Below are 23,833 nucleotides of genomic sequence, written 5' to 3' on the forward strand. Positions count from 1 at the left end.
AATCACTTAAAATACGCTTTCCTAAGAGTATTTTACAGGCATGCTTTCCAAACTCAGAAAGAGCAAATGAAATAAAAACAATTGAAACCTCTAATCATTCTCACAGCACACGCATAACTGGAAAAATAAAACACCACAGCCTTTATTTCTGAAAACAAGTTGCTATTGAAAGTAATATTTTAGTCTTCGGTATATACAGTGCACTCAAAATATATATATATATATATACATATATATATATATATATATATATATATATATATATATATATATATCAAAACTCAGTCAATTACTATACATCCACTACAGCAACTCAGAACTTTATTTATTTATTTATGTCCTCTAATAAACACAAATGGCGTCTTAAACACACGCATTCAACTTTCTATGCAGCATTATTTGTGAAACCAACCGTGGTTTAACCAGTTCACAGCTTGCTAATTTGCATTTTATTGCTTTCTAGGACATTCTAGTCTATAATTCCTCTGTTTTCATGTTACAGCGTCTGTCACCAGCTCATTAGCTGTATTCAGACCTCCCGTTTGACACACACAAACACACACTCCCCCTAAAAACCCACAAAAACTATCCCTAAAAACACACACAAAAACCCTTAAGAAACTTCAGTCATTTAACTTCATTCATTTATTTATTATTATTTTAAACCCTTAAGATGTTGTGCTGTGTTTCCTCTGTGCCCGTTGCAACCTATATTAACATAAAGCCAAAATGTAAACAAGTCTGTCAAATCTAACGACTTATATATTATCGGACTAAAAGAAAAACCACTTACAATCTTCTAAAGTCCTCCTTAGCCCAACAAACATCAAACGACTTACACCTATATGTATCACTCAAAGTCAACCACAATACCTGAGAAACACCAAATGTAACTGTGTATATTATCTCAAACTGAAACAAAACCCATCTAAAAATCCTAAAACATCTTACTTGGACACACCAAAAGAGACATCACTTACAGACATATTTATTAATGAAATTATTTCAAAGTCAATTTCAGTTTTCAGACCCCAAATAACGGTCCTAAGTATCAACAGTTTATGTATTCTATCTCAAAACCCAGCAAAAAAGTCATACAGTCATGGCAAGAAATAAAAACTTTACTTACAATATTGTAATAAACAAACCCAGCGTCTTAAATACAGGCATTCAGCAATGTGTAACAGTCTCTATGAACTTCCTAAAACTCTAGGGACCTCGCAGCTGCCTCATTTGCATTTTCACACACACTCCGTCTAAAAATGGCCTCAGCACTTCAGCTCAGTGTTGGGTCAGACTCCTTTCACACCAAACTTCTTACTTTATATTACAAAGACGTCTTATAATTACAATAACAACAATTATCAGGCCTGAGATTGCACAACCTACAGAATTTTGACAAATTTAAATTAACCCTCCAAGGGATAAACTCCCAAGTTTTTTGCGATCAATTAACCAGTCTCGGCCCCGGACCGTGGTCACATATCTAACACCCTAACACAATTTAAAAGCATCCTACGCCCAAGTTCCAAACTTTGCTGACCAAAAAAGTGCAAACCACCGCCCCGGACGGTAAACTGACCTAGTCAGTAGCTATTTTGGGCCGTCCCCAGTTGCCCACGATTGCCAATCGGACTATCCCTTCCCAAGGAAAATCCTGAACGTCTCCAGGAAATTTGGAGCGTCACCTCCGAACAATGCACTTCTCAGAATTCCCAGAATCCCGTACTACAAAAATTTAATTACTTTTGAAGACACCCCATAAAATTACACAAGCAATGTTATTGATGTCCAAGCCCGGCTTTATATTCAATTGAGACTTTAATGTCACAAACACTTCACCAATTACCTATCACACTAAATTCACTTAGCAGTCCAAGTGCTTTTCTTTAATCAGTACTGTCACTTAACGTTTCATTATCATTACTTCACTTTCAATTCTCATGAGATTTTCACCAAAATCAAAACAGACATTTACCAGTAATTTCAGTGAGTAGACTTTTAATTTTGTAATGTCCAATCTGGCACAATTTGGAATAATTCAACAGGTAGTGCCTTACCTTTGAATAAGCCGGCTTATGTCCACTCACTTCGACCACTGACTCGTGTCTGCCCGTTCGAGCGCCTCGGACCCTCTCGGTCTCAATCTCCAACTCTCTCCACCTCAACCACCGGCCAATGCACCAAATGTTACGGGTCCGAAATTGAGGACGAGAGTAAAACAATGATGGTCCAGAAGAGGTCGGTCAAACAATTGATTTTTAATGAATACACGCAGCGTGGGGAGATGTAAACTGCAAAACATCAGTTGTAAATCCCCACCCAAAAATACACTTCAGATTGCTTTTATAATATCAGGGTATTGTAACGCCCCCTCTTGCGTTTACAACCACATAATTTGCATCTTAAGAACATTGTTTGCCTCTTCTACAGATAATGATCTATTCTAAGAGATAAATGCAGACACAGAAGTTCCCCTTTCTGGCATCCTCTTCCAAATATGGTGATGAGGTCAGGCCTTTGAGGTCCCCATAGACTTGTCCTCCTCCTGTCACCTGTTACTAGGCAAACTCATATGCAACAAGAAGCTGAATACATTCAGGCCTTTGCTCAGCTACTATTTTACTGTAACAATATACTCAGCATATAAGCTTTTAAGATTATAGATTTAACTCAACGATTTAAAGTGGTTATAACTGCACCTGTAATAAACATGTTAATATGTGATTATGATAACCCCTGTAATACAAATTATAACATAATGCCAGCAACTTCAATAAATGCTTGGATGAAATGATAATTACTGCAATGATAAAGATGATGGTTATGTAAAATAATCCCTGTAATTCTACAGTTTCTAATTATTTGGCATTATTGCAGCAAACCAGCCTATGAAATGGATGAAACACATCGTGACTGGGTTCCAGCGCTACACAAGGGACCTGCTTCAAACATACCACCATGCCAATCAGATTACTTCTTCCATGTGAGGGTGAAGAGGTGACCCTTCAGGATAAGATGGTGAAAGTTTGCTGTGTTTGTTGAACAGTGTTGTAGTAAAACCAGGGAAAAATGAAACTGGCTCCTGTTAAATATTCTTAAGTCTTGTGCTGTTTAAATAGTGGTATTTTTTTTTTCAAAAGATACAGTAAATAATGTTAGTAGTGCGTGATATCATGTAAACACTGTCATGATTTTGTGTAAACATTTTGTCATTTGTAAACTATAAATGACATGGATTCTACACTGTAACTGATGTGATGTTCTATAAAGTGGTTTTAATTAAAAAAAAAGAGCCAAAAATTAGTTTGTTTCTTTATTCAACTTTTGAACAGTGATACTCAGTCAGTACATATTCAGTAAATGCTAATTATTTACATGGCAGTGCACTACAGGCATAAATCTAGACCCCTATATAAAACATTATGGCATTATAGCAGTGACAACTCCTCCACAGTAGCAGGTGGGATTTTTCTTTTTTGAGGACGGCTCCTTTTACCTTTCACTACGGATGGTCTGTTTATGTTTTGATCAAGAGCCTTTTTTTGGGCAGCTGAAGAGGAGAAGTCTATCTTATGGCCAACCACTGACTGTATCTTGGTCATATTACCCAGCAAAACCCAGTATGCAGGTTCATCTGTAACAGTCCTTGTGCCACAGATCCGCACTGTTGCTTCTACATTAAACAGAAGAGCAGCGACATTGCAGCGAGTGCAGGTCTCTGCGACTCCGGCCATACAGGTGCAGTGGGCGGCTTCAACCTTCCCTGTGATGCTCACAGTGACCCATGGCTGCAATGCTGGTTCATTCAGTCTTTGAGAGTGCAGCACCTGAAACACACACAGACAAAGTTCATTTAAAGACAAGAACTATGAGCCAAGGCTGACATAAATGTGTTTTATCTACTTTATCATAAATGTAACAGTGTTTAGAAAGTTAGCACATACATGTAATTTTTCATTTCTTTATGCATCCATGTATACAACGCTGCATGTTATATTCTAAATCTGCCTGTTCTCTCTCAGAAACCTGCCTGCAGAAAATGAACCTAAAGTATGTAATGCAAGGATGTAATCACTTTAGAGATGGAGAAAGCACAAAGTGACAATTATGAATCACTTAATATGATAAGGAGATTCTGCAGGTCATTAATCAATATATAAAATTAAAATAAAATGTATTTTTAGTGACACAAGATACAAATATTGAAGCAAGATGTATAATTAGAATTATTTATAATAAATATGAATAAATTATTGCAATTTCTTTAACCATAAAGAATAACTAAATCCTTCAGGACAATGTCACATCAGTGCACTGAACTCACTATGTTATCTAACAGCCTCCACATGTTCTCACTGCAATTTCTCCCTCATGAATGAATTAATGCTGCACTAATCTGAATGTTTGCAAGGAAATCAAACACATTTCACTCGCAGTACTCGCGCTGACTTACCTTTGTTTGAATGACGACTTGTACGCGCTGATTCCACAGATAAGGTACGAAAATATGTCAGGCTACGTCAATAGCGGTTGGTCTTCAGGGTTTCTACTCCACTGCCGTATTTCATACGGGTCCACATTTCCAATGCGTGCTATTTTCTGCAGGTACCGCCGCTTCGCCTCTGAACGAAATCGGTTTCTATACAGTCCGTTTTCTTTTGAGCTGCTTTTAAGCATCTTTCTTGTAGTCGTCGTTCCAACACAGTGTGTTTGTTTTGATTCGTAGACCCCAAAAATGGTGCCGCGCTCCCACAATGCATTGCGGCGTGACGTCAACTCCAAAGCCCTATACCATGGTGGCCATTTAGAAGTCGGCCATCTTGGATACAACTTTTGTTTTTTTCAATAGGAAGAGGGCCATGTGATACATCAAACTTATTAGTAATGTCACAAGAAAAACAATGGTATGCTTGGTTTCCAAGTTGGCCGACTTCTAAATGGCCACCATGGTCACCACCCATCTTGAGGAGTTTGCCCCCTCACATATACTAATGTGCCACAAACAGGACTTTAATATCACCAACCATTCCCATGTTATTACGGTGTATCCATATAAATGGCCCACCCTGTATATCTATGTGCACTGAACATATATTTTAACTTTCATGTAGAGTCTTAAGCACAAGACATTTTGCTTCACCATGGTTTATTAAGGTGGTACAGTAACAGGGCAGCTAATGCTGCTGAGAGTTAACTAACTCTCCAGCTCCGGTAACTAACCTCCCCCAATACACACTCAACGTCTTGCAGCACAACCAAAACAGTAACATTGTAACAAAGATCCTGAACACATCACGATTAAGGCTACGTCCACACGTACCCGGGTATTTTTGAAAATGCAGATTTTTCTATGCGTTTGCACCTTTCGTCCACACGTAAATGCCGTTTTCAGTCACTGAAAACGGAGATTTCTAAAAACGCCTGCCAGGGTGGATATTTTCGAAAACTCCGTTTTTGCATTTACGTGTGGACGAGAAAAACGGAGAAAACGCAGCGTCAAAGGTGTGCGCCTTTTTTGACGTCACACTGTGCGCCACGTTATTGTTTCGGTGAAATGAATTTCTACAATACTGTTACTGTTACTTGTACTCTCTGCAGTGTTTAAATGCTTACATATACACACACAGTTACTGTCCCTCCACACATAGGACTCGGTTCTGCTTCTATGCGCCATCTTTGTTTACTATTTCCCACCGAGGCTTCTAGACTTCTGATTGGCTAACATTTCTACATGGTTAGGAATATATCGCTACCTGTTGCTTTGGCATGTTCCTAGCAGCGTTTTCCTTCATTTCTGCATTTACGTGTGGACAGGATTATTTTTTTAAACGAAAACGGAAAATCTCCGTTTTCAAAAATACCCGTGTACGTGTGGACGTAGCCTAAAATATCATACGATATAATCACACACACACACACACACACACACACTGTGAACCTACACTGAAGTGTTTTTATATATGAGAATCACCACGTTAAGTATGTAACATGTGTAGTTATAAGATTGTATATTCTAAGATTGTGCCACTCACTGTGTAAGAGTTAATAATTATGATTATTGTGCGATGTTTGACCATGTCATGACCTATTGTGATAAGCCAAAGCCAAAGGGTAGCTGGAGTCCTGCCAAGACCTTGGCTGCTTCCTGACCCCTGCAGCTGTGTTTGGCTGGAGGACGGGTGGGAAAGTTACCCAGCAGCAGGGGGCGGGGATACTGGTCCCTATATATTAGGGGACCAGAGGACACCCCAGCACTTTTTTCCCCTCTGCTGTTTCTCTCTGTCCGTCTCTGTGTTACTCTGCTGTCTGTGCTTAAGGATGTACACCCCGGAGTTTGGCTTTGCTTGCTTTCTGGTATGTAACTCTCTTGCTAAATGTCTGTATGTATTTTTCCTGCTGTTCATATGATTCAGTGTATTAAACTCTGGCCAAGGTAACGAGATAGTGCAAACATGTTGAGGGATTGGCTGTGTTAGTTCAGTGACAGATTTATTTGGAAAGGAAACAATTTTCACTTGCAGTCAAAAACTAATGTGTACGTTTATGCCTGCATTTTTATTTTGTTAAATACAAACAAAATTGTACCAATAGTGCTGCCACGTTTGTGACCAGAAAGAGCTGTTTAATTGGTAGTTCAATGAAACTACTGTACTATACTGCTGAGTGACTGTCTTCTGCTCGTCAAATACATTTCATTGCAATGTTGACCCTGCGCTAACTTGCATATGACAAATGAAACTGAAACTAAAAGGCTTCAGATAGTTAAGAGTGAGAAAAAATTGCGTTCATTTTTGCAGTTTTGTCTTGTTACATTTTATTTGGAATTAAATAAAACAAACAAAACACTACATTTTAGGAAATATTAGTGGGTGTTTTCATGATTTTTTTTTTTGTACTACTTGAACACTAAAGTGGCCCTCCAATGAGATGACGGTGGCAGAAGTGGCCCGCGGCTCCTTTGAGTTTGAGACCCCTGCAGTAGAGTATTCACATTGACTATGACAGTCAAACAGTGCCATCTAGTGTAGGGCTGTTCGATATAACGATATATATCGGATGACGATATAAAAACGTCTATCGTTGCATTTTACGCTATCGTTTGTTTCGTGGTATCGCAAAATAAACGTTTATGGCAATATTTTTTCATTATTTTGATGGTCACTGTAGTGGCTATATTAATTTCTTAAAGTTCTCTCTTTCTCTTATATTTAATATAACCACACTACAGACAGACAAGCGCCTGTTTTTATGCGTTGTCGTTAGCAACAACGACGGTAAAACCACGGCGTGTCCGCTTGTTTATTTTCCACATAAACCTTTCACAATAAAGCTCAAGATCCTGTTGAGACTTTTCAAAATAAACTGAATCACGTGAAAGATGCAGAGCATTTACGGATGAGAAGCAAAAAAGAGCCGCCAGGTGCTAAAAAATAAACCTTAGACTCAAACGTTAGAACAGGCTTTTCCCCGCAGCACGCCGTGTAATAAATACTCACAAAGAAAACGGCGGCCGTTACAACCTATGTCTAAAAATGTATCGTTTCATGCATCAGTTCGACTCCAGGTATGCGACGCCCAGCTGGAAACACTTCACGCAAGTCGAGCTGCCCGAGATTCACAGAATTTACAGAAAATGATACATTTTTGTGATTTATATCGTTATCGGACGATAGATGTCTTAATATCGGGATATGAGATTTTGGTGATATCGCACAGCCCTAATCTAGTGGCTATAAAGGTTAGCAGCAGGGTAAACATGTATTACATTACTAATGTGTCTACAGATGTGACTGTCAGGGGCAGATCTAGAAGGGTGGAACGTGCCATCCTAAAATGATCTCTTGCCACCCCAGTTTTGCATATGACAGTGTTGTTTATTAAAATAAGATAGCATTAACACTTTGACCATATTAGGAAGCACTAAGTCCTTCCCCATCTCACCTATGGTGGGTTTTTAAAGTGTAAAATGAGTGCTAAACACACCTGTGCACCAAGATGTTTGGTGTAAGTTCCCCAGGTCAGACCTCTGTGGCAGCCATCTTGTCTTGTCGGGAAAAAGGAAGCCCGCCTCATATGCAGCACTTTTATTGGATGTGAGCTGGCAAGAGTAGGAGTTTGGTTTGTCAACCATTAGAGACATGTGAAATGACCTTTAAATTGTGTATGTGCACATATGACATATCTGCTTCGATCCTTGACAAGTGATTGATAATTTTAGGATTCCATCGATTCATCCAAGGATTATTTGTGAAAACTAATCTTCTTTGTTTTTCTTTTTCATCTCTGGGAGGATTGTCATAGGCCAGTTTGAATTGAGAAGGCGTGGTCTGAGAGTGCGTTAAGGTGGAATGTGGGATGTGGGAGAGAGATGAATAGCTTGCAATTTTTGGAAGTCGCTGTGTGTGTAAAAGACTGATAAACTAAGGTTGTCCTCTGTTTAGTCAAGTCAGAGTGATGGAAATATACTATTTTCCACATCTCACCTCTCTGCGTAACAGTGGTGTCAACAGGGGTATTAATTACTCCTAAAGAAGAAAACACACTAAATGAGAGGAGTAGGCTATAGAAAATCTGTGGGACAAAGAAAAGCCCCCTTTCTGACAGGAAGAAAAGAGAATGTGGAAAAACAGTTGAGCCAGATAGCTGGTAAATAACGATGTGCTGCGTGTTGGCTAGCTACACAGCTATGGTTGGCATAATATAAACACAGTGAAGATGGAAGATGAACGCTAACTTTTTTCCACTCAATAAAAGTTAACATGACGTAACGTTAACGGGTTCTTGATGGTTAGGGACAAATGTAATCGCATGGCAGGATGCTGTAAACAGACCAAACTTCAATCAGTAGAACAACTGCAATATGAGGTTAGTTATTGATATCCTGCTGCATGGGCTGGGCTGTACTTACATTGTAAGGTTTTAAAAACTGAGCTTTAAAATGAATTGTAATGATAAAAACCGAGAGAGGCTAAAGGTGATGAGTGACTTTTTAGGGGATTGTTCAAATTAAATAGAACAAAATACGAAGCATTAAAACATGTTAAAAGCACAACAGCCTTAATAAATACAGAGTAGTTTAAACCCGCAACCAGGTTTCATCAGGTCATCACTTAAAGATTGGATATCCCACCTGCTGTGAATGTTTTAATGCAGTACAGTTGTTATTATTATCACTCCTCACATCATGTTTATGACAGTTAAAATAAATAACATTCATATAAGAAATAAAATTGTCTGTGTAAACTCTATGTGGTATTAAATAGGCCTATACTACTGTACTTTAACGTCAGTCATAAGGGTGGTACTTTAAGAGCCATATATGTTATGAGGTGGTACTCATTGTGAAACGAATCGCTGGTTTACAGAAAACAGAAGTATTTTCACAAAGTCTTTTAGACAAACTTGGTAAAAATATGAAGTCTGATGACCTCACAGTATCATATTAAAGTCTATGTGCATAATGATAGTCACCGTTTCACTGAGAGTGATACTTGTTTCCCGCTCACAGAATTTGTTTACAACTAAAAGCAGAAGTAGAGTAAGAACTCAGCCTAATTTGCATCAATACACAAATTTATTAAAAGTTTTGAAAACAAAGACTTTCTATGTGTATAAAAGTGTAGTATAATCAGAAATACTTGGAAATAAACATAACCAACCTCTCACACAGACAGCTGGAATATCCTGCAGGCTAACCTGCAAGTCTGAGTTGGATAGGTGCTTAACAGGATGGATGTATCTTAACATTATATATTAAAAATAGTTTTTGTATTTTATTCAATAATCTTCATTTACCTGATAGTCTGTATCTGAGTAACTGGAAGTGGTCAAACCTAGAGTTTAAGTTATTGTTATAAACACTTGCTTCAGATCATATCATGTCACCGGGCTCATATCTATGGGGCTGATAACATCCAGATTGTGTGTATATAAACCATTCTTGTACATTCTTGTTTGGTCAGTAAAATCCCACTTTTAAGTGGAGTTTGGATTAAAAATGAGTAGCTGCAGCTGAAGTAATGATACTCTCTACTTTCTAGAGCAGTGATTCTCAAACTTTTCACAATGAGTACCACCTCAAAAAATATATGGCTCTTGCAGTACCACCCTTATGACTGATGTTAAAGTACAGTAGTATAGGCCTATTTATGACATGATGTGAGGAGTGATAACAATAACAACTGTACTGCATTAAAACATTCACAGCAGGTGGGATACCTGGTCATTAAGTGATGACCTGAAGAAACCTGCTTCCAGGTCCAAACTATTCTGCATTTATTAAGGCTGTTGTGCTTTTAACATGTTTTAATGCTTTATATTTTGTTCTATTTAATACGAACAATCCCCTAAAAAGTCACTCATCACTTGTCCGAAGTGATAGCAGTGCTGTATGTTTTAATTTTTGCTGTGGTGGTTAAGCTGCCGGATTTTTGGCTTCGTGGTTCGTGCGTCAGCGACACGAAATACCATCATGTGGTAGCCTCGCTGGATCCGCTGTCCACTCGCTGTGTGATGACCCTCCTCTGGGATACCATCACCCAAGGGAAATACACCGCTCTAAAGGCGCTGCTGCTGTGGGGCTCCTGAGGGCCAAGAAACTCCTCTCTCTCTCTCGGGCCTGGGTGATGGTACCACTCTCGAGCTCATGGAGAGCACGCTGTCCTTGCTATGAATGCATGACGGCGGATTCCTCTTCACTCTCGTCTTCCTCCGATAGTTGCCGGTGCAAGCTGGTCTGGCCAACTCTCCACTGCTGGCTGCTGCTGGCTCACTACAAAAGAAGTGGATTGCATTCTCCTGACTACTGGGAGCTTTGGCAACCAGGCGATAGTTCCCGACTTACTGACAGCATCTCTCGCGCCCCCACCAATTCTCCCGGGCGCCTCCGATTCATCAATGGTGGTTGGAATTGCGGCACCGCGGAAAAGAGCTGTTTTTACCATAAGCGTGACAGCGCTGTGCCACCTTTGCAGTTTTAAGGCCCAGGGAAACGAGCCAGCTAGCGCTCTGTAGCGGTCGCGACAGCTGGCGATAAGGAAAGGCTGCTTTTCATAGTAGACTCACGCTCGGGGCGACATTTTCTGGTTGACTCCAGCTCCCAGAAAAACCTCTGGAACTCTCGTGTCATCTTTGCACACCTCCAAGATGTTATTATTTTATCTTAAAAAACAAAAAACAAACAAACAAAAAAACTGGAGATAGCCTGCGTACCACCAGCGAGAGCCCAAGTCCCACTAGTGGTACGCATACCACCATTTGAGAAAGAGTGTTCTAGAGTATATCAAGTTCTCCCTGTGCCTCACACCCAGTTTAAGATAATGGATGAAGTTATTAAGCAACCCAAACAAGATAGACATGTTTATGTTTTTGTTCATTGGACAGTAAGCAGTGTAGTGGTTTCTGCCCCCTTTTCTCTTTACTTCTAAACATCTTTGAATCATATTTGCAAATAAACCGTTTCACAACTGGAATATTAAACAAATCCCTCCCACCAGTCGATCATTCAGGGAAATTTCAGGGAAATAGATGCACTTTTGTATTTCAATATTCAAATATTCAAATCCTGACCAGGACAAAAAAAGAGCTCCTTTTTACTGTAGAGAAGAAATTATCATATGTAAGTTTAAAACTTGTAATATCATTTCATGTTTGTGGTACAGAGGTGATGTGCAGACAATATCTGATGTATTTTTGTCTTGTGTTGAAAAAAAAAGAGATTATTATGGGCAGCTCTCATTGAAAAGGTGAACAGGCTTAAAATAACCAGAGCTTTCAAAATGAGTAACATAAATAATTTCATCAGCTTGTTAATGAGAGCCTGAATTAATAAAAAAAAAAAAGAATTCATATCTTTTTTTGGTCATAATGGTTCACTATTTATCTTTAACTAGCTGAAAGTGCATAAAGTGTCCATCGAAGGAGTTCTGTTCAAATCTTTGTTTCCTTGAGCAATAAAACATCACGTTCATCTGTCAGATCAAAGATGCAGTGGAGTCTGTGTCTGCTTATTCTGATGGGTAAGTGGATTGTTTTAGCAAATATACCCTATGCAATTTATAATGAATATAGATTACTACTTCACATATTTTTTTTATTATTATTTAAACTTGATTTGTTGATGGGATGATTAGTTTTTCCTATCTGGAGTCACTCAGTCTTCTCATGTCTGACAGTTTTCATCTGTAATGTTTGATTTACAAATCAGATTTTTATCTATATCATATTTCTGTATTTCAGGTCAGTGTTGCTTCTTTACATGCCGCCTGTATGAGTACCACTTTATTGCAGAAAACAAGAGCTGGTATGAAGCACAGAGATACTGCAGAGAGAAATATACAGACCTGGCCAAAGTGTTTGACATGACAGACATGAGCAGACTCTGTAACTCCACACAGAATCAAGAAGAAGCCTGGATTGGACTGAACAACAACACAGGTGGAAACAGGACGTGGCATTGGTCTCTGCCAGGAGTGGAATACATTCATAATGACAGCAGCTGGAATCTGAATGGAAGAACTGATAATGAAAAGCCTGGAAACTGTGGGAGGAAAAGAGACAAGCTGGCAGATGCTTCCTGTGACTATCCTATGTGGTTCGTCTGCTATGATGGTGAGGAGATGTGGACAATAAGAAATAATATTATGATATCATGATATACAAATATAATTAATCACATAATTGTGAATTGAGAAAACATACAGAAAGAATTTCAGGAGACAAATTATTGAGGGATGTCTTTGTGCTTTTTTCTGTTTATTTCACAGAAATGAAAAAGGACAATAAAACATTGTATTTGATAACAACACCTATGAACTGGACACAGGCTCAGAGCTACTGCAGATACCATCACATTGACCTGGCCAGTGGACTCGATCAGGTAGATGGAGGAGAACTCATGATGATGAAGAAAAAGAGAGACCCGAGTAGAGCATGGATCGGTCTGTTCAGAGACAGCTGGAGGTGGTCAGATGGGAGTGATTTCTCTTTCAGATACTGGGATATGCAGTTATTCAATGATACACAAAGCAACAAGACATGTGCTATGACTCTGTTAAACAGATCAGGAAAATGGAGCTCTGATGAATGTGACAAAGAAAAACCCTTCTTCTGTTATGATGGTGAGTTTTTATCAACATTTTTCTGACTGGTTTTCTCTAAAAGGAGGATCCCTGGAATCACTGACAAGATCCAGCTGAACATGTTGTATATTTTTCTGCAACCTATTTATAGATGATGGATGATTTTCTTTTACAAATGATTTTCTAAGTCATGAATGTATTTATGAATTTATGAATTCAACCAAATCACTTTAATTATCTGTGGGATAACTGACAGCAACTGTTGAACCACTTTCTCTATTGTCTGTAAAGAAGTTGAATATTTGAGGATCTTGTTGACTTGAGTGCAGATTGTTACTATTATCACACTTTGTTCTGCTGTGGGTAGAGAAACACACAAACTTTCCATAGTTTCTGTTATTTTTAGAACAAAATAAACAGTATAAATAATATCTCGTTTATACAGTTCAACAGCTTCAATTGAACCTGTTATTTTGTTTTTATGTCAGATAAATTGATCCTGATCAAAGAAAATAAGACCTGGGAGGAGGCCTTGGATTACTGCAGAAAGTTTCACAGGAACCTGGCCTCCATCACTAACCCTTACCAACAGAGATGGGTGGAGGTGAGAGCCAAGAATGCCTCGAGTCCTTTTGTCTGGCTCGGCCTGCGCTACTCCTGCACTCTGGATCTGTGGTTCTGGGTCAATGACGAGCTGGTCTGCTATGAGAAGTGGAGAAGAGAGGGAAAGACTGAGGATTGTGGCAGGGCTGTGGGCATGCAGAGAGGAGGACAGCATGAGTGGGTCAGTCAGAGAGACAATGAGAAATACAATTTTATTTGTTCTGTCAAATAAGATTTAATCATAACTTAAATATTTCACTCTGAGTTAAACTTCTTTGATTGTTTAGTTTCGTATTTTTTAGACTTTTCATGTTCTTCATTTAATTTGGTTTCCTTCGTTTCTTCTTGACTGTCTGATTCAGTGATATTATACTTACTTACTTCAATATTGCTGCATTATTCAGTTTTTACACTTTTGTTGTTAGATGTTTTGTTTGTTATATTTGCTGTTATCTTTTGAGTAAATAAATAGCAATCGAGTAAATATAAATAAACTATTTTAATGTTTTTAATCTTTAATGTTTACTATATGATAGAAATCAATCTCACTGAGAATTCAGGACGATTCATGTCACAAAAGACTTAAAACTACTCTTTTTTTTCATAATGATATATTTGAAGTGACATGTTGTAAACTGATCATCTGTGTCTGTGAAGACAAATAAACTGAGTTGCAGCTGTAACAGTCTACACTACTAACAGTAGTTCTCTGAGCACCTATTTCTACACAGATTAACATATTAATATTTATTTTAAATCATTAGGAAACCAAATGCACTGTGTTTTCAAATAACATTTAAAATTCGCCAACACACAGAATGAACTAAGACTTCATGACAACATTTTTTCTAGTGTTTTATGACGTTTTCCACCAATAGAAACCTTCCACTTGTGGGTCATTCATGGCAAGCTTTCACCTGGGGTGAGAGTTGAATATTTCAGTAGTGAAGCTCCACCATTTAAAAGCATCACATTTAAAACAAAAAAAAGGAGTTGAAAAAGCAAGCATCAACCACAGACCTCTCTAAAGACAAATAAGAGCTATTAAAAAGAAAGCCCTCATTTAAATCAATGTATTTAATTGTTATTTCACTGGAGTGTAGTTTAGAAACCAAAACAAATTCGAAAGTGTTCACATAGACTATGACAGCCAAACACCACCATCTAATGGCTATACAGGTTAGCAGCAGAGTAAACATGTATTACATTTCTAATGTGTCTACAGATGTGACTGTTACACTTTATCCACAGCATAAAGGTGGACTGTGGGATGTGGGAGAGATTAGTAGGTTGCAGTTTTGGAAGTTGTTGTGTGTGTAAAAGATTGGCCAGTAAACTAATGTTGTTCTCTGTTCAGAGTGATGTCTGCTGTTTTTCACGCCACACCTCTCTGCGTAACAGTGGTGTCAGAATTAGGATTATTTACACCTGTGAATTAAAGAGGAAAACACACTAAATGAGAGCAGTAGGATGCAGAAAAATATGTGGGACAAGGAAAAGCCCCCTTGCTGACAGGGAAGAAAGAAAAAGTGAAAAACAATTGAGCCAGATGGCTGATGAGGATGATTTTGAACCAGTGCTACGACCAAAGCAAATAACAGTTGGGGTTGTGAGTAAAGAACTTTCTGAACCTGATATCTTTGATGAAATTAGAGAATTTACGTGATGACCCAAAACAACAGAAATAATACTGTTTAAACAGATGAAACAGCTGAGTGATAATACACCAAAGCTGCAACATGATGTATGTTCTGAACTTCATCAGCCTTCTGTCCAGAGGGACGTTTCTACAACAGCTGTTTTCCCAAAGCGAGAGACTGAGTAACTGCCTCAGCTATCAGCTGTGCAGCTACTTCATGGAGCCGCTGAGCACCAAGCTGAGCCTCCTTCTCCAAACTGCTCTGGTACAGAGAGCAGAAATCATTCATGTAGTTGAACCAATAATACCTGACTTCAAGGAAGGTGAGGATCCTGAAAGTTTCTTTGTACGATTAGAAGACATAGCTTAAACCCACCATAGGTGAGATGGGAAAGGACTTAGTGCTGAAGCTGCAGCGGATCCCACATGACGTGGGGTGAGAGGCAGATTGCAGCATATCTGAATGCTGATGCTGGCAAGCTGCATCCTGTTGTCTCCATAATTTTGATTACTTTATAAAAATGTATTTTCATGGACATTTTCATGGGTTTGGTCTACTTTTCGTGTTTATTGATTTATTTTAGAGTTTTTATCTGTCCTTGATGTCTCTGCATTTCATTGTGAACCAGTCCTATATTTCATTTTTGAATCTATGATTTCTGTGCTCAAAGGGAGAGTTAGTTTTATGTGTTTGGTTTTCAGTTTTCAGGTCAGTCATGTTTAGTATTTACTCTTCTTACCTTCATTGTGTCCTCGTGTCTCAGTGTCACATTTTGTAGCAACCATAAATGGGAAAGATTTATTTATAGTTTTAGGATTAGGGTTTTCTTTCCTCTACCTGCTCTTGCTCGTTTGACAGTCAACAGTGCAGCGGTTTATTTCTGTTTCCACAGCATTACATAAAATCCCTGTTTCATCCCTGATATATACACTGGATCATTCTGGTGGAATATTTCAATATTCAGATGTTGACCTTTGGCAAACAAGATCTCTGTGTTAGTGTAGCAAACAACCTTCATGACAGCAGTCTTTATGAACACACTGAGGAGAGACATCAAGGAGAGAACCAACCAGATGTAAGTGTAAACTTTCTTATGTCATTTAATCTTTGTTTCTATGCACAGGTCGAGTGTAGATGATGCCCTTACTCAGTATATATGATTGGGTTTCTATTTTTCTATTTTTTAAATATATAACAACTAAAATATTTTACATGAGTATTCTTTTAGTGCAGCAGAGCACTTAAATTTTTCCACGACACTCATCTAGTATGGAAGCGGTCCAGAGGACAAGAGCTAAAATGTGGGACTGATGGTGGATAAAGTTTCACTTATGATTAGCACAAAAACACAGGATCAGACCAAATCACAAAATTAGTCTGCACTTCTTTAACCAAACAAAAGTCACTGAAATATATCACACAATATAAGACGCATACAAGTTTATTAAGTGGACATGAACTTGTGTTTTTGAATGACCTGAAATTTAGCATTAATTTACAATCATTTAGCTGCAAATCTTTATTCTTCCCCTCTGTCCTCCTCCTTTTTTATTCCTCTGTGTTACTCTGGGTGACTTATTTACTGTAATGTGTGGAGACAGTTTAAAGTATTTCAGTTATTTTTATATTACTTCTATAATAAATGCCTGATTAAAAGAAAGGACTAGATTTGGAAAATAGATGAAAATAAATATGTTTCTGTGTTGATCTATTTGATTGTGGTTTACATATTTCAGCCTGACATACCCTGTTCATGCAGCACATAAGAGTTGTTGCCAAACTGTCTGTTACGTTCCCCTAAAAAGGTCCAGGCAAATAGGGAATGTAACAAAAAGTGTTCAGGTAAGAAAAAAGGAGACAGGGAGGCAAAAGGGTTAAATTAAAGAAGTTTATTAAAGTTTCTATTACAAGCCGCTATCACCATTTAAAGAAATAAAACAAAACTTAAGCATTGGTCAGTAAACTGAAAAGTAAGCCAAAAAGAGATTAGTGACCAAACACACTCCTCTCCACCGAGGAGGAGCAAACAATCACAAAATACAGCTCACTAGCTGCAACCACCAACATGACTCTCTGGCACCAAAGCTCACCTTTCTCCTCCCTTAAATACTTTTAATTGTTGATGGGAGTGAGCTGGTGAAGCTCTGCCAGAGTTGTGAGCTGAAGATCTTGAGAGTTGAGAGCATGTCAGGCACCTGTGTTTGTGCCTGACATGCGCGCCCTGTGGTGTTTGTCATCACATCTGTGTTATACCTGTGTCGCTGGTGTATTTTTCTCAGCTGTGTGGACCAGTTCAGCTCAGTTTTCTCTGTTTTTTCTTGTCTGCTCTTTGCAGAACTTGCAAGACTTTTTTTATATGAGATATTCAGATTTGATAAGCTCTTTCAAATTAGAGAAACAAGTATCTACTGTGGTTAAATCCAGCTTCTATCAGTTACGTCAAATTGCTAAAGCTAAGCCTTTCCTCTCCCACAAGGACCTTGAAAAGCTTATTCATGCATTCATTACCTCTAGACTGGACTATTGTAACTCCCTCTATTTAGGCCTCCCTCACTCCTCTCTTCACCGGTTGCAATTAGTACAGAACTCTGCTGCACGCCTTTTATCTGGTGCGAGAATGCATGATCATATGACTCCAGTTTTAGCCAAGTTACACTGGCTCCCTGCGCATTGATTTTAAAATTCTTTTACTCACTTATAAAATCTTAAATAACATGGCCCCTAGCTATTTAACAGAACTTCTTCATTTGTATAATCCCATAAAAGCACTAAGATCTTCTAACCAGATGCTCTTAATGCAACCTAAGTCTAGGTTGAAAACCAGAGGTGACCGTGCCTTTGCCATTGTAGCTCCTAGACTGTGGAACAACCTCCCTATTGCCATTCGCTCTTCTAAGACTGTTCAGTCTTTTAAATCTCGTTTAAAGACCCATCTTTTTACTCTGGCTCTGATGTAAGATAGTTTGATTATCATTTGGTTGGTTTTTATGGTTGTCTCCTCCTGCGTTGTATCTTTCTTATCTTATTTTTATCTGTCTTATTTTATCTTTTAATTTGTGAAGCACTTTGATCATAACTGTTGTTTTTAAATGTGCTATATAAATAAATTTTGATTTGATTTTGATTCTGACAGTCACACATTAAAGTCTGTTTGCCTTACACATTCAGATCTTCATCTCCCACTGCCAGCACAGAATTTATTACAACTAAAAGCAAATTAGAGATAGAAACTCAGTCTAATTTGCATCAATTTAAAAATTACTCAAATTTTTATGTATTTTTATGTATATAAAAGTGCAGTGTAACCAGAAATACTTTAAATTTATCATTTTGATTTGATAGTCCAATATCCCACCTTAACATTACATGTCTTGTTAAACAATATAAGAATAATAATAAAATAAATGTGAGCAGCCTCTCACACACACACACAGCTGGAATATCCTCCAGGCTGGCCTGCAAGTCTGAGTTGGATAAGTGTTTAAGAGGATGGACGTTAACATTACATAAAATGAGTAGATCATGCTCTCCCTGTGCCTCACTCCCAGATTAAGATAATGGATGAAGTTATTAAGCAACATGAATATGGAAGACGTGTTTATATGTTTTTGCTTCTTGGACTGTTAGCAGTGCAGTGTTTTCTGCACCTTTTTTCCTGTTTCCTCATCATGTAAATGACACCTTTTATAACTCTCATATAAAATTCCTCCCCCATCTGTGAGTCAGTCTGTCAGAGGAAATAGATGCACTTTTCAAAATTTAATATTCAAATCCTGACCAGCACAAAGAGAGCTCTCTTTTAGTGTATTTTAATATTTACTTGAGAGCTGTCTTCATGAAGACTGAATAGAGGAGAAATGATCACATGTAAGTTTAAAACCTTTAATATTATTTCTTATTTGTGATACAGAGGTGATGTGTAATGTACATTTGTGTATTCAACAAAGAAAAAAAAACATATTATACACAATTATTACTAATAACAGTTAAAATACCAAGAGATTTCAAGATGAGTAACATTAATGGTTCTGTCAGCTTGTTCATGACCTTCTGAATTATTAAAAATACATTAAAGTCTATTCTGGTTCATAATGGTTCACATATATTTCATATTTCCTACCATCATATATTGATCCATCTTTTCTTTCCTGACATAAAGTTTGCATCAAAGAAGCTTCGTTCAAATCTTTGTTTCCTTGAGCAATAAAACATCACTTTCATCTGTCAGATCAAAGATGCAGTGGAGTCTGTATCTGCTTATTCTGATGGGTAAGTGGATTTTTTTCCAAAATGTACTTTTTTAAGTTTAAAATGAACACAGATTAATGTTGATTTATTAAACATTTGCAATATTTTACCAGAATATTCACTGAATATAGATCAGTGTTTATCTGACCAAGATTTTTCTATCCTCTAATTTTTGTTTTATTTTAGGTCAGTGTTGCTTCTTTACATGCCGCCTGTATGAGTACCACTTTATTGCAGAAAACAAGAGCTGGTCTGAAGCACAGAGATACTGCAGAGAGAAATATACAGACCTGGCCAAAGTGTTTGACATGACAGACATGAGCAGACTCTGTAACTCCACACAGAATCAAGGAGAAGCCTGGATTGGACTGAACAACAACACAGGTGGAAACAGGACATGGCATTGGTCTCTGCCAGGAGTGGAATACATTCAAAATGACAGCAGCTGGAATCTGAGTGGCAGACAAAACTGGGAGCCATATCCTGGGAACTGTGGGAGGAAAAGAGAGAAGCTGGCAGATGTTTCATGTGAATATCCTATGTGGTTCATCTGCTATGATGGTGAGGAGATGTGAATAATAAATAATATTATTATAATATCATAATATAAAAATATAATGAAATTACCGAATAGTTTTTTGAAGAAAAAAATTGCAGGAGATAAATTACTGAGGGTTGTCTTTGTGTGTTTTTCTCTTGGTTTTACAGAAATGAAGAAAGACAATAAAAGATTGTATTTCATTCAAGATACAAAACTAAATTGGACACAGGCTCAGAGCTACTGCAGGTATAATTACACTGACTTGGCCAGTGGACTCGATCAGGTAGATGGAAAAGAAATGAAGGCCCTGATTAAGTCTAAGGACTCCAAGTTTAGTGCATGGATCGGTCTGTTCAGAGACAGCTGGAGGTGGTCAGATGGGAGTGATTTCTCTTTCAGATACTGGGATATGCAGTTATTCAATGATGAACAAAGCAACAAGACATGTGCTATGACTCTGTTAAACACATCAGGAAAATGGAGCTCTGATGAATGTGACAAAGAAAAACCCTTCTTCTGTTATGATGGTGAGTTTTACAAAAGTTTTTCTCAGTTTTCCCAAAATTAAATACCACTGCTATTACTGAGAAGATTCATTATGATGTGTTTGTGTAGTCATTATTGTGTAGTTATTTCTTCATTCATGCCGAATTTATTTTAAAAGACCAATTTTAATATCTGGTAGAAAATTCTCAGGAAGATCTGTATAAGTGTAAACCTGGTCATCTATAATTTTCTTCTGCAGTTAACTTTTCTAATTTTAATAAACTGAAAATAAAAGGAAAAGAACTGAAACTGAACTTTAATTTCTCCGTTTAACTATTACAGATAAATTGATCCTGATCAAAGAAAACAAGACCTGGGAAGAAGCCTTGAATTACTGTGAAAACAACTACAAGAGGCTGGTTTCTATCACCAACCCTGAGGTGCAGCGATGGGTCCAGGAAACAGCCAAGAATGCTAACAGTCCCTATGTTTGGATCGGACTGAGCTACAAATGCACTCTGGGATTATGGTTATGGGGCAGTGACTACGTAGTCTGCTATGAGAAGTGGGCCACAGAGGGGAAGACTGAAGGGTGTGACATGTCTGTAGGTGTGGACAGAGGAGGACAGCATGAGTGGTTCAGTCGCAGGAATAATGAGACGTATAATTTTATTTGTTCTAAACAGTAAACTTTCTGATTTCTTATAAACCTAAAAATATCTAAAATCAAACAGTGAAATATTAGGATCATTTCTTGAAATCAATTTAAATTTGATGCTAATATAACTAACCTACACTATGCTAATGGTAATTTCTGAGTTATTTAGACCATCAGAGGGAGGAATACCCACAAATGTAATGATGTAAACATTAAATCTTGACTAATATCAAGTTCAGTCACAATGGTTACAGGGGGATGCCATCTGTCACTTTGAAATGATCATGAACAATACAACATCTTTGTGTTTTATTATCATTTAAACATAAATCAAAAATGTGCTTCATCTCTAAAACCGGGCAAAATAAAAATTACTGTCTATTTATGCAGTCTTTTTTACTATTGTAACCAAAACAATACTGACATTTTTAAAATTTTAAAACTAAATGATTTCCCCATTCATGTCTCATTTGCATGTCTCTGACAAAGGCTGCCATCAAGGAGATGATAGAGGTTAATGTATAATCTTAAAGACTGTTTTAAGATTTCCTCTGTGTTTGTATTTTTGATGAACTTTGGATTATGGTTGTGTTTTCTGGGTTGTTGATATTTAGCTTCCTGTTATTTCCATTTTATTTAATTTTTTTTTATAAATGATACAAATGTAATTGAGATTATTTCATGTCTTTAATTCTGAGCTTCTCTTCCAAAGATCTTTAGATTCATTCAGTGCTTTGTGGGTTTATGACGTCCTCGTGGTTTTAGGTTTGTTGATCTCCTTTTGTGCTCCATTCTGTTCCTTCAGTCTTATGTTTGTCTTCTGTCTCTGTCAACTTCATATCTTTGAGTCTTGGTCTCAGTGTTTGTTATTTCCTGTTTTATTTTGATGTTATGTTGTCACTTGTGTTTTGTGTTTAGTTCTCCTTCCCCTGTCTCATCCTCTGTGATTAGTTTCAGCTGTCCTGACCTGTTTCCTCTCCCCTCATTATCTGCTGTGTATTATTGTCTCAGTCTCTGCTTGTCCTTTTTTTTTTTTTTTTTTTGGAAGAGTTATTGTTTTGGATTCTTTGTGGCTGATCTGTGGGGGTTTTGTATCTTATGAAAACGTATCATTAAAGATGCTTAAGTTTATATCAGTCTCCTGAGTCCTGCATTTGGGTCCACATCCTGTCTGCCACACACGGTTTTGACAAAGTCACAGAATCCAGTATACTGCTGATTGATGTATAGCTCCGTTAATTACTTGCCTACAGGTGGCTGTAAGGAGTGACTGATGATTATTAAGGCCTTTCAGCATGAAATAGTGCATTTATAAATGTATATAAATATAAATGTTTTCTGTAATTTGTTGAATAATTGTGTGAGTCAGTGTATAAAATAAGTAAAATGTTAAATACCTGCTAGACTGAAAAAAAGTCTGCTCTGATGATTGGTGACAAAGTGAATTTTACTTATTTACAGAAGACCTTTGGGTAGAGCAGGACAAAGAACGAGTAAGAAAGGCTCCTCACATCCCAGACATGACTTGCTCATATATCCTCTGTCAGGTGCCCACTCATCTTTAGATATTCAATCTCTGTGTTTACATAAAATCCATGTTATCTAGCCAGGCCCTATGATCCTCTCCATCTCCAACCATTGTCTTGATCTTGGTGAGTAGCTGAAAAATTTCACCAGCTTCCTTAGTCTCCTTGGTATCTGCTCCTGGGCAGGGCCATCAGATCTTCAATAGCTCCACTTGCCTGGAGGTGATTTGATGTAATCAGGCTGGAGAGATTTAAGCCCTATGCTGACGTTCCTCCTCGGCCAGTTTGTCAACTACTTTATTTTTGTAGCCAGCTTTAATGTTCAATGTTCTGTTTGCCAAGTCCCCACCACTTTTACCTCCAAATTAAGCTCATCTCTTGGACCTTGGATAATCTACCTTTCCTCTGAAAATCTCTCCATGCCTCACCTGCCTGCCCTTCTTCCATCACACTCCCTTGGAACCTACGGAAATCAAGTCAGCCAACTCACACTGTCTAACTCACCTGGACTCACGCCGCCTCTCTCTCCAAGCATCTTTCACTCCGCCTGCGAGTAAGCTTGAAATACAACTGTGATCACCTTCTCTAGGGCTCATTTTTTGTCACTGTTCTAACACTGCTCAACTCTCTCCTCAGTGTGATCACTGAACGTAACCAGCCACGCTCCAGTTACTCTTCCAAGCCCAATTTTCCCCACTCAGCCCCCACAACCACATTAACACGCTACGCCAAGCCCCTTTTACATTCTGAACTTTGTTGTATTCAGTTACAGACAAATATTGACTTGTGCTAGTACAATAAACACATTGTTAAAACTTTCTCGCCACCTCTGCTCTGGGTTTCTGCGTTTGGGTTCAGTTCTAGTACCGACCTTCTGCCCCTGTGACAACCATTCACCCACTTTTAATTAAGGCAAAGGTTTTTTCATTTTACATCTTCATTTAATGCTAGTTTACAATCCCATTTTTACTATATCATACACCTTAAAATTCAGACAGTCAGAGATGAGTGTGTCCTGTGCTGTCAGTCACACAAACACACATACACTT

General features: G+C 37.9%; 2 protein-coding genes across 3 annotated transcripts in view; both read left to right on the forward strand.

Moving 5' to 3' along the window:
• LOC109198680 (putative C-type lectin domain family 20 member A) overlaps positions 1 to 15,037 on the forward strand; it is a 34,128-nt gene extending 19,091 nt beyond the window's left edge. The window contains exons 1-5 of one of the 2 annotated variants that reach the window (XM_025905663.1): positions 6,265 to 6,357; positions 11,895 to 12,020; positions 12,241 to 12,612; positions 12,768 to 13,121; positions 13,571 to 15,037. In XM_025905663.1, coding sequence (XP_025761448.1) covers positions 11,987 to 12,020; positions 12,241 to 12,612; positions 12,768 to 13,121; positions 13,571 to 13,917 — 1,107 coding nt within the window. In that variant the 5' untranslated portion in view covers positions 6,265 to 6,357; positions 11,895 to 11,986 and the 3' untranslated portion in view covers positions 13,918 to 15,037. Of the gene's footprint in view, positions 1 to 6,264; positions 6,358 to 11,894; positions 12,021 to 12,240; positions 12,613 to 12,767; positions 13,122 to 13,570 lie in introns of those variants that run through there. The other variant, XM_019354086.1, reaches the window with a different exon arrangement.
• Positions 15,038 to 16,371: 1,334 nt separating this feature from the next.
• On the forward strand, positions 16,372 to 21,674 carry LOC109198673 (putative C-type lectin domain family 20 member A). Its single transcript, XM_025905667.1, has 5 exons — positions 16,372 to 16,400; positions 19,554 to 19,594; positions 19,760 to 20,134; positions 20,282 to 20,641; positions 20,943 to 21,674. The coding sequence occupies exons 2-5, from the start codon at positions 19,561 to 19,563 to the stop codon at positions 21,287 to 21,289; spliced, it is 1,116 nt and encodes a 371-aa protein (XP_025761452.1). The 5' UTR covers positions 16,372 to 16,400; positions 19,554 to 19,560; the 3' UTR covers positions 21,290 to 21,674.
• The last annotated feature ends 2,159 nt before the right edge of the window (positions 21,675 to 23,833 follow it).

Source organism: Oreochromis niloticus, linkage group LG3, assembly GCF_001858045.2.
Source record: "Oreochromis niloticus isolate F11D_XX linkage group LG3, O_niloticus_UMD_NMBU, whole genome shotgun sequence".
NCBI lineage: Eukaryota > Metazoa > Chordata > Actinopteri > Cichliformes > Cichlidae > Oreochromis > Oreochromis niloticus.